The sequence below is a fragment of the Crocodylus porosus genome, unplaced genomic scaffold (assembly GCF_001723895.1).
Source record: "Crocodylus porosus isolate Cpor-Errol unplaced genomic scaffold, CroPor_comp1, whole genome shotgun sequence".
NCBI lineage: Eukaryota > Metazoa > Chordata > Crocodylia > Crocodylidae > Crocodylus > Crocodylus porosus.
Genome location: NW_017728938.1, coordinates 5,622,956 through 5,634,058, shown reverse-complemented (window position 1 = coordinate 5,634,058; position 11,103 = coordinate 5,622,956). Strand labels below are relative to the sequence as shown.

At 45.9% G+C, this 11,103-nt stretch overlaps 1 protein-coding gene across 1 annotated transcript in view; it reads left to right on the top strand.

Moving 5' to 3' along the window:
* Positions 1-338: 338 nt before the first annotated feature.
* The window catches only part of BSN (bassoon presynaptic cytomatrix protein), a 454,766-nt gene continuing 444,001 nt past the window's right edge, over positions 339-11,103 (top strand). The window contains exon 1 of the mRNA XM_019547517.1: positions 339-735. Within this exon, the coding sequence (XP_019403062.1) occupies positions 436-735 (300 nt within the window). The 5' untranslated portion in view covers positions 339-435. The remainder of the gene's footprint in view (positions 736-11,103) is intronic.

The following is an 11,103-nucleotide window of genomic DNA, read 5'->3' as shown; positions in this document are numbered from 1 at the left end:
GGAGCATGGGCATATTTATTGCCACCACATTTCCCAATGTGTGGGGAGCTCCATGGGCCAGATACCTATGGCTCTGTGAGCCACATTTGGCTGGTGTACCAGAGGTTGAGCACCCTTGTGTATTAGCACTAAAAACTGCAGTTATGTGGCTATGTATGTGTCAGTTAGGCACATAAAGTGAAAAGGGTTGTACGTCTGTCTCCAGTGACCTGCAGTAGCTGTGGTGATGGAAGGTTCGCCATAATTGTGGGAACTGCATTTCCGAATTGATTTGTAATCATATGAATTTGTGAAACTTGGATTATGTACATGTTGTATTTTTAATGATATTTCAGTACACCCAGAAGACCAGATCAATTGGATCACCCAGCAGGACAGAGATCAACTTCCCCATCCCTTACGCAGCCTGCTCAGACTGGTGAGAGCACAAGAGATATGAGGCATCATGGTCAGGCCAGCCAACAGGCAGATGGACCTAGGAGGACTCTTCAAGTGGATACCAGAAGTCAAAAATCAGGACGGTCTCCTTCTGTTTCACCAGACCGAGGCAGCACCCCTACCTCACCTTATTCTGTCCCACAAATTGCGCCCCTTCCAAGCAGCACTCTTTGTCCTATATGCAAGACAACAGAACTCACTTCCTCCCCTAACCAGCCAAACTTCAACACCTGCACACAGTGTCACAACAAGGTCTGCAACCAATGTGGATTCAACCCTAACCCCCATCTCACTGAGGTAATTGCTTCTATTTTGCTACAAGATTTTATTCAAAATGGCAAGTCTGGAAGTGGGTAATAAAATGATTTAATACCTGATCATCTTTGAAATTTTTAAGATGTAAAGAAACAGATTGGTGTCCTAAGGGAACATGTTTTGCTATAAGACAGCAGGTCTGAGTTCAAATTTTAGATGATGTCTTCCTTTCCTAAAGCCTGGAGATTGTATCTTCATCTTCTGTATCCATGAATGGTTAGCATCCTTGTTTCTTTTAACAGTGACACTTCTAGCTAATCAGTGGATGTTTGTGTTTATCTGAGGCTTGTAGGGGCAGAAAGGGAAGTTATGATATTCAGGAGGCAAGTTAGTCCTTTGTGGAGGCACAGTTTTCATTTAGATTCCTGTTTTCAAATGGTGAGCTCATGGATTCCTGAGCCAGGGAAGTTCTACATGCATGAAAGTGTCCTAGGAGTGAAGAATTTATTCTACAGTGTGAGCTGAATGCAGTGACAGGTGGCAGTACTGGAATGGTGATATTTTAGATTTTGAGTGATGCAGGTGTTAAGTTTTGCTTTGAATGAATGCCTGACAGTATTGGAAACTGATATTTTCATTAGATTAGCTGGTGGGAGAAAAGTGAAAATACTTGTTTGCAAGTTGGTGTCTACTTGTGAAGTGTTTCACTTGCAGTGTTTAATGTGGGATGTGTAAAATATATGCATGATATTCCTGTGGGCAGATTTGACAGTGTTTGGGGTAGCCGAGTGACACAGTACTGAGGACATGCTGGTGTGTGGGATTAGTTGAATCACTTGATCAGTCTTATTTGCATCTCTGGCTATGAGTACATATAAATTCTTAGCTGAAACACAGGACAGGTAATGTTTTTTGCAGCTGTTTGGGAGGCAAATAGTTGAAAAGTATTAAAATCTCCATACATTTCCTAGGTAAAATTAATGAAATGTCAGAATTTTGGGTAAAATTTTCAAAAGCACAAATATTACTTAGGTACCTACATTCTATTTTCACTTAGGGTTTGCTACACCATCATAGTGGTCCAAACATGCTGCTGCTGCAGTATAGGCAAACCCTTAAGCTTAAGTTAATGTGAGTCTGAGTCATAAAGGTATCTTTAAAAAAATTGCGTTAAAGAGCAGCCAGTGACTCTACAGGTAATGGAAGGAAGAGCCTGTCACTAAGAAAGTATACTAAAGAACAGTATGAATGTGTAGGGACAAAATTAGGAAAGCAGTAGCAAAAACTCAGTCATGACTAGAAAAAGCTGTTCAAAACAATAAAGAATAGTTAGAAAAAAAAGATTAGGCAAGCCAAGGCTTTGATCATAGTGGAAAAGGTGAGCTATTAAGAGAAGACACAAAGAAGGTGGTTTCTCAGTGCAACCCAATGCTTCATTTTTCACAGAGACTTGTTAAATTAATTTAAATGAGATTGGGATGCAGATAACAATAAGTAAAAACTATGGGAGAATTTTTTTCCCTAATGTAAATTAATTTAGGTCAGCAGGATGTAGCAGACTTCCTCTCTGGGTCCTGAGTGAATATCAGAGCCACTTACAATGGCTAACTCATTAATGACAGTTGAGGTCTCAGAGAACTGGAGAAGAGGTAACATAATGCCCGTTTTTTAAAAATAGAAGAATGAGATCCAGGGAATCACAGAACAAACAGCCTCACTTCAATACTTGGGAAGTGTGACAGGAGTACTGTTACTGGAGCCTTCTTATTGGTGACTCTGCCCTCCTGTTATGGGCCAACCGCCTGCTTACTTGCCTGCCAAGCCTTGATCTTAATTGATTAATTGATTGATGTAATTACTGGGAGGCTGCCCACTTTATGCACCCTGGTGCCAGGGGGCACTATCTGCAGCTCCTTTTCCTCCCCAACACTGCAGCCCAGGCCTTGCAGTTGGTACTGACGTGGTTTTGACCTGGGCCCTGCTGTGATTTGGCCCTCTCCTCTACCTCCTTCTAACTGCCCCCTCTCTCTGGGGCTTCTCACTCCTCGCGGCCCTCTCTCCAGGGCTTCTCACTGTCCCCCCTTGCTCTGGATCTGAAGTCAGTGCACCCTAAAATGCCGCGCCCTCTCTGGCGCCGGGGTCCCCATGCTACCGTGGAGCCCCTATGAGGCCTCCTCCAACCCCTAATAGCGTCCCCTGGTCCTCCGGTTAAAACAGTGAACACAAAAACATAAAACCTCTGGGCTATAACATAAAAAGCTAAATTGTCCGGCCAAACAACATTCAATCCCCACTGGGAAAATACTCCAACCCATAGCAGCGACCAGGGGCTGCTCACGCAGTCAGGGTTCTCCCCTCTGTCTATGCTGGCCAAGCTCCTCCTCCCTCGGCTGCCAGAGGGGAACTGCCCTCCTGGCCTCACGCCTGGGCTTATATGGGCCAGGCCCTGCCCCTTCCTGTCAGCTGGCTCCCCAGCGGTTGTCCTGGCAACCAGCACCTGTGACTCTGGCTGCCCTGGTAACTGGCAGCTGGGCCTCCCCCTTCTTGCCATTAGGGGTCTCTCCCGAGCTGTTTCTGCTCTCAGGCGCAGGACACCTGAGTGCTCTGTGACAGGAAGGCATTAGAACAAATTATAAATATTAAGTTTGTAAATATTCAAAGAAAGAAGGGTGATTACTAGCTGCCAACACAGTTCTGTAAAGAGCAAACCATGACATTTTAACTTGATTTTTTTCTTGGACCTAGTAACTTGTTTGGTGTATAAGGAAAGGCAGTGGATGTGTCATACCTAGATTTTAGTAATACTTTTGGCACAGTCCCATGTGACTTTTTACTAAGTATGATTGAGAACTGTGGGCTAGATAGAATTACTAGTAGGTGGATTCATAATTGGTTGAATAACCACAAGCAAAAAATAACTATAAATGGATCGACATCAGAATGGCAAGAGTTCTCAATGGGATTCCACTGGGTCTTCTGTGGATTTGGGGCTGATTAACATTTTTATTGATAACTTAGGTAAAGGACTGGCGAGCTTATTGATCACGTATGCACATGACCAAACAGAGTGGTTTCAAGCACTTTGCAGTTTAGGATTAAAATTAAAAAGGATATGCATAAATTGATGAACTGGGAAATAGATAACAAAATATAATTCAGGAAAGACAAATGTAAGGGGGAAAAAGAGGAAGAAAAAAACAAATGCACAAATATAGAATTCTAATATAATAAAAGCTGTAGCACTTCTATCTGTGTGTCTGTCTGTCTGTAATGTTCTGGGCTAACTGCACATGCGCCGCCTGTATCCTTACTGAGAGATAGACACACAGGCGGAGGCAGTGGGAGCCAGGCTGTGCCCCACCACATGGAGGGAAGGGGAGATGAGTGGAGGTGGGGCAGTAGGGGGCATGGCGCACGGCCCTGTTTGGGTGTGGCATGTGGCATGGTTGGGGGGGCACAGTACGCAGCCGCAGAGTGCCACACAGGGAGTGGCTGTGGGGTATGCCAGCAGAGCTCACTGGCTGCAGCACATGGCCACAGGGTGGGGCGTGCCACCCGTGTGCGTTCCCTACGCAGCACCCTGCGACTGCGTGCCATGCCCCCCCACGTGGGGGGGTCACCCGCTGGCTATGACTGTGGGGCACAGGGCACACAGGGGTGTGTGGTAGGTGCAGGAAGGGCCCGCTGGCTGCAGCATGCTGCCGCAGGGCACAGCATACATCCTGCGGCCACAAGGCATGCCCCCCACCCCCCACATGGGAAGTGCCTGCTGGCTGTAGCCATGGGGCGTGCGGGGGCGGGGGGGAGTTGACATAGTTTCATAGTTTCTAGGATCAGAAGGGACCTGAGCAGATCATCTAGTCCGACCACATGCCATGACATGTGGGTGCATGGGCAGCGCCCGCTAGCTGCAGCACGTGGCCGCAGGGTGAGGTGCTTCCCTAACGCCCACTCCCTGTGCAGCACCCTGCGGCTGCGCACCATGCCCCCTGCGTGTGTCCTGCGCCACACCCCAGAGCCGTATCCCATGCCATATAGCTAGCAGGTGCTCCCACCACTGTGGCCACTCCCCACACCACGCCCCTCAGGTGTGTGCCACCCCCCTTGCCCATGCAGCCAAACACCCCACACCACACCCTGGGGCAACTCCCCATGGCACATGGCTGCAGCTGGCAGGCAGTTGCCATGCTGTGGCTGCTCCCCGTGCCACGCCCTGCGACCATATGCCACTTCCTCTTCATGTGTGCTTGGCACGCTTCCCCATGTGTCATGCCACGCCACCCTGGACCATGCCCTACAGTTGCGCGCCACCCCTCTTACATGCCTGTGTGGCATGCCCCCACATGTGCCATGCTAACCCCCCTGTGCACCATGCCCCCCTGCATGCCCTGTGCTACATCTTGGGGCTGCTTCACGTGGGCACAATCTGCAGGCACTCCCTGCACCGTGGCCCCTCCCTGCACCATGCCCCATGGCCATGCACCATGCCCCCTGTGCACCCCATGGCTGCTGCCTATCCCATGGGGCTACAGCCAGCAGGCATTCCACGCTCCCCTGTGCCATGGCCATTTCCTGTGCCATGCCCTGTGGTCATGCATCACACCCCCAGTGTAGCGAAGCACCACGGCCCCCCATGTCACGCCCTGCAGCCGCTCTTCATGCCATGTGGGTGCAGGCTGCGGCCACTCCCCACACCATGGCAGCTTCCTGCTCCATGCACTCTGTGCTACACCCTGGGTCTGCTGCCGGCAGGCAGTCCCTGCACCCCCATGTCGTGGCTGCTCCCTGTACCATGCCCGGTAGTCGTGCACCACACCTCCCTGCACTGTATCCCAGGACCACTCCCCATGCCATGCAACTCGCAAGTGCTCCCTATGCTATGGCTGCTCCCCATACCAAGGCGTGTGCCACACACCCCCTGCATGCTCTACGTCACACCCCAGAGCCACTCCCCACATCACGCAGCCAGTGAGCGCTCCCCACACTGTGGCTGCTCCATGCTCCACGCCCCACCACATGCAGCTGCGTGCCATGCCCCTGCACACACACAGCACTGGGGAAGAGGGGTGGAATGGGGCTAGACTTAGAGTGGCAGTGGAAGCAGGGCACAACCCAGAACGGTGGCAGGAGTGGGGGAGCAGGCAGGACCCAGAGCGGCAGCAGGGCTAGGAGCAAAGTAAGACCTGGAGTGGCAGCGGGTGGGGGGGTGAGGAGCTATACCCAGGGTAGTGTGGGGGGGGCGTGGAACTGGCCGCGGGTCTCCGTTCCTGCTTCGCCCACCTTCCTTCCTCCCGCCCCACTCCCTGTCCTTCATGACAGGCATTTTGCTAGTGGAAGATAACATGCTTGGCAGTAGTACTGTCAAGCAGGATCTGGGGTTTATGGTAGATCACGTATTTACCATAAATCATTGTGATACTGTTACAAAAAATGCAAATCCAGTTTTGGGGTGCATTAATAGAAGCACTATATGAAAGATATATTGAAAATATAATTCTTTTCAGCACTTGGTTAAGCCTCATTTGGAGTGTTGTATCAAGTTCTGTGCACCACAATTAAAGAAGAATATAATGAAACTGGAGGGGATCCAAAGATGAACAATCAAAATGATAAAGGAGTTAGAATGCAAGTTGTATGAAGAAAGGTTGAAGAAACTAGTTATGTTTCGCTTGGAGAAAAGGAGATGAGGGGGTAGGTATATTGTTAACAAATATTACATGGGGTGGACAGGTAAAAAAAAATTAAACAGACCCTTGGATCATTCCAGCCAATGTGAGAAGTTTATCAATTAATTGACCAAGCAAGATTAATAACTGAGGTAAAGCATAATCTTAAGTACAGGTCTTGGCTGCCATTGTGTGAAGCTGGCCAGGCTTATGGTCTTCACAGCAGGGGGTCCTCCGCACAGTCCCACAGGCAAACAGTCCACTATATGTCACTATATGTAGAAGTTCCCAAATTTCCCCACAGCCTATACCTACTACTTATAGATGGCTGCTAAACATAATCTTAATATTCTAATACATGATCCCTGATTTGTTTAACTTACATTTTTTTGTTTTACTAAAACTTTCAGAACTGGATTAAACCAGATCTCTCCTGGACCAGAAAAGTGTCAATTAGTAAAACTTCATATCTTTGAGAAAGCAAAATGGGCCAAAAGGAAGACTTCCTTGTTTCTTTTTTTTTTTTTCATTTACATTAATTTGTTACCTCTGAACTTTAGGGTCTGATAAGGTTGCTTGGTTCTTACAACTTATCTAAACATTCTAACGAAAATACATTTATTAATTATAGCATTAAGTAACATTCTTTGCATTCAGCTACATCAATCAGTGCTTCTGGTCATTCCCAGCTTTCGTAGATGTTAACGAAGCATCTGCTGCTCACTTTGAAATGTAAATGTATCTCTCTGCTTTCTTACACCACAACAGCCAGTTTAAGCAGCCTGGCACACCTCTCTTGCTGCAGGTCTGTCAGTAGCTTCAGAATTATTTAAAGGGCCCATGCATGTGATGAGTATGCCGGGTCTTTGCCAATAGTATGATAGCAGTTTTCAATTATTTGAAAGGAAACTACAAACAAGACCAAGAAACATTCTTCTATCGTCACAGAGAGCAGGGCATGAGGCATTAGATTTAAAATATAGCAAAGCTTATTTAGATCAAATATCAGGAAGAAATCCTTAACTATAAGAAGAGTAGGACAACAGAAGATACTGCCTAGGGAAATTGTGAAATCTCCATTGAAGATTTTAAAGAAGAGGCTAGACAGACATATTTCTGGGATGGTTTAGGAAGAGTGAATCCTGCATCTGGTATAGATTACCCTTGAGGTCCCTTCCAGCCCTAGAATCCAAAATCCTGTAGATTCCCAGTACCAGAAATTTCAGTTTCTAAATGGTGTTGCTTTAGAGAAGGGCTGTCCAACTTCTAAGTGGCTGGGGGCAGTACCACTAGAGGCTGCACATCATCAGGGTGACACTAGTGGGAGCACAGGCCCCCAAGCCTGCATGTGGCAGAGGCAGACAGGTGCTCCTCCACCCTATTGCACCATGCATGTGGGGGTAGGCACCCCTACATGGGGCCTTGCCTCACTTACAGCTTCCTATGGGCTCTCCCATGGCACCATGCCACATAACCATTTCAGGTTGCTGGCATCATGAGCTGTGCAGCATTGCCCTGCCCCATCCCTTCCTGCTCCCTGAGGCTGGGTCGGGCAGCATTATGGTTGCTGTGCTTTTGGAAGGCTGCGTTCTGAATTATAATGTGGAAAATAAAACTTAACACTTCTGAAATCTGGGGAGGAACTGTTTTGGAAGGTGAAGAGTAGGGAGTGGTACCAGTTATTGGGAAGTGTTTGATATAAGTTGATAAACCTTAGGTTAATAGACTGTGACAGGAGTGATTTTAGACTTCAAGAAGCAGAGTGTGGTGTATCTAGAAATCTGGGGAGTAGGGTGCAATAAGATCAGGAAGAAGTCTGGGGAATACTAAGATAAAGTCACTGTTGCTTAATTGATGGTGATTCCTCTTATAAATAAAAATGCAAATATCAGGCAGTGGTCACAGTAGACTGGCCTAGAAATGAGAAACTAGCTTAAAATGGACAGGGTAAGAAGGAACGTGGGGCCCAGTTCTTAATTTTTGAAGATTATGTCCTTACAGAATTTGCCCCACAACAGTTTTATCTACTTACAGACCAGGCAGAGGTTTTGTTCCCAACAGCTACAAAGCTCCCCGCAGCCAAGTTTTTCAAGAGTTCATGGCTATTTGCATAGAGACCCCGGACAATATCTTAATTACCCACTACAGTGTCTCTGACTTAAGATGGCATTTTTGTGGCTAATGTAACTATATAAATACCTGTGCAGACACTCTCCTATACTTTTAGTGGGGAGCTAGAGCACCCCTGAAGGCACGTTCTGCATTGTGCTTCAGAACTGCTCACCTCTCCATTCACTGTAATGGGAACTTAACCATCTCCAGAGATAGATATTTTAGTACCTAAAAAGTATGTGGCTTTCAGTTAATTTCATGGGGAGTTTAAACCTAGCTAAAACATGCCTGTCTCATCATAATTCCAGTTCTTCTTGACTATATAAAGCAGGGGTGTCAAACTCACCTGTGTCCTCAGGCTGGATTTGGGCTACAAGGCTACATACATATGGTTTGGATTCAGATTGCAAGGAGCCTCCATACCCAGTCGTGGAGCGAGCAGTCAGTTGGAGAGCGGGCTGGGACAGTGTCCTCTACCTTGACAGCAGGCAGCTGCTGGCCCCAGCTTCGAGATCTGCCCTAGTGTTTAGAGCCCTGGCTCAGGGCATGGGGTAGCTGGGTTCCAGGCCCTCCCTCAGCCCCAGGGTGTCCCACCTCTCTTGTCTCCCAGCAGAATGCCATAAGGGCCCAACCATTAATGAAGCACTGTGGAGCAGGCAGAGATATAAATACACTGCATGCCTCTTCCTATTGAAGCCAGTCCTCTGGGCAGCCAGGAAGGAAAGAGCTATGGGGCCAAAATGAGAGTACTTCAGTCCTGGTGGTCTCGTAAGAAATTCTCTTAAATGTTGATGTCGCTTCATGCCTTGACAGCCAGGCATATTTAAGTTATTTTTTTCCTAACAGTTGCTTTAAGGAGCAGCTATTGTTGATCTGCATAGGATAAATCATAGAATAAATGTATGCAGCAGTTCCCAGGAATCTTTGCAATTCAGACTTGCACATGGGTGTGGCCATTGCAAGTGACTGCAACAGGTTTTGAGTTATTGGAGTCAGACATGTTTTTCAAGTAACGTCACAAATAATTTCTTTTTGTCAGAGCCACTCTACCCTTTGTTTTTATTTAGCTGCAGATTATTTTCATGATACCTATCCAGAAATCTCTTAAACCTCTCATCTTGGCTGTGTTTGGCACTTCCCCACATTTGTCTATCACCTATATAACCTGTATTGGAGTGATACACCAGACCTTCCTTGATATGTTTTAGGAACTGAAAAGGAAGCCTGATAAATCTGTACCTGACAAATGGCTAAGTGAAAATACAAAGTCTAAAATTTTTGTCATCCAGCTGCATTTGCCAAAATTCACTACTGGCATCTAAAACCATGAATATTGTAGCTTTGCTAACTTATTAGGGATTTCTTCTACTGCAAACAAATGGAAATATTCCTTTCTTATGCCTTTGCTTAGCCTTTAATCTCTTTAATAGCATTTAAAGAGGGTAACTAGAAAGAATACAGAAGAATTCAGTCCCTGCTCTCTTCCTTTAGACTTGTATATAATTGGTTGAATACTCTTGCCCAAAGGGCTTTGTCAGAATGATCTTTTCCCATGTCTCTCCCCCTCCTTTTTTCCCCAAAGGGAGTATCTGTATTATTTTTGGCCCAGGCTTCCAGTAGCTCTAGATCCCATTTATATTTCTGTTTTCTCACTGTTTTTATAGCTCTCCTTCATTTAGTGTTACTGGTGAATTTCATTAATGTGTCATTTATCCCTCTGCAGCTTGAGTCACCATGTTACTTTGCTTAAACAATCAAATTCAAAATGGATATAGGATTAAAAATGACCCAACTTTTTCTTTTGTTTCAAGTTTCACATGCATTTCAGTTGCAAATACCTTCAAGTGCATGATTTCTAAATAGATAATTTGGGGAATTGGGCTTTGAGAATAGTTGTTCACCAGAACATTGTTTTGCTGATCTTATTTTGGCATCCTGTATAACTGAATGTAAAGCAGAATAAAAACAACTCTTCATTTGTTTAAATGTGACCCATTCCCTTACTCATATTGCTTTTGCTACTATACAGACCTTCACAAAGGTGACTGTAGCAATCTGAATCTGTTAATGGGGCTATATTATGTTAATACATTTAATCTTAATGCTTGTTGCAAGGGGTCAGATTATCGTACCCAGGTTGTCCTGCACCAATAAAAACTTTTGGGAACAATGAGAGAAAAAGGAGTAACCAGCTGTGACAAAAAGGGTTGTGTGGGCTGTGAACAAGCCTATAGTTCTTGTGGGGAGCACTTGTGAGGGGTGTCTCAGTGTGAGCATATGTTGATATAAATAAGTGATGTAAATAATAATATAAGCAGGACACCTAAATGCCCTTTTCACTGGAGGGGGAGTGTCACAGGCCAGCTGGGCACTGTGGGTATATCAATTTAGCCACCTGGCTGTTTGGTTTGGGATTGAGGAGGCAGAGTTGGGAGTAAAACAATGGCAAATTTATTATAGTTTACACACACAACAGTTTACAGAGAGATAAATGCAATAAGCAGATAATGCAATATTAAAGAGCTAATAGTAAATAATAACGGATAATAACAACAGATAAATAGATCAATCTGTCACAGGCCAGCTAGGCACTGTGAGAATATCAGCCCCTGGGCTGTTTAAAACAACAAAT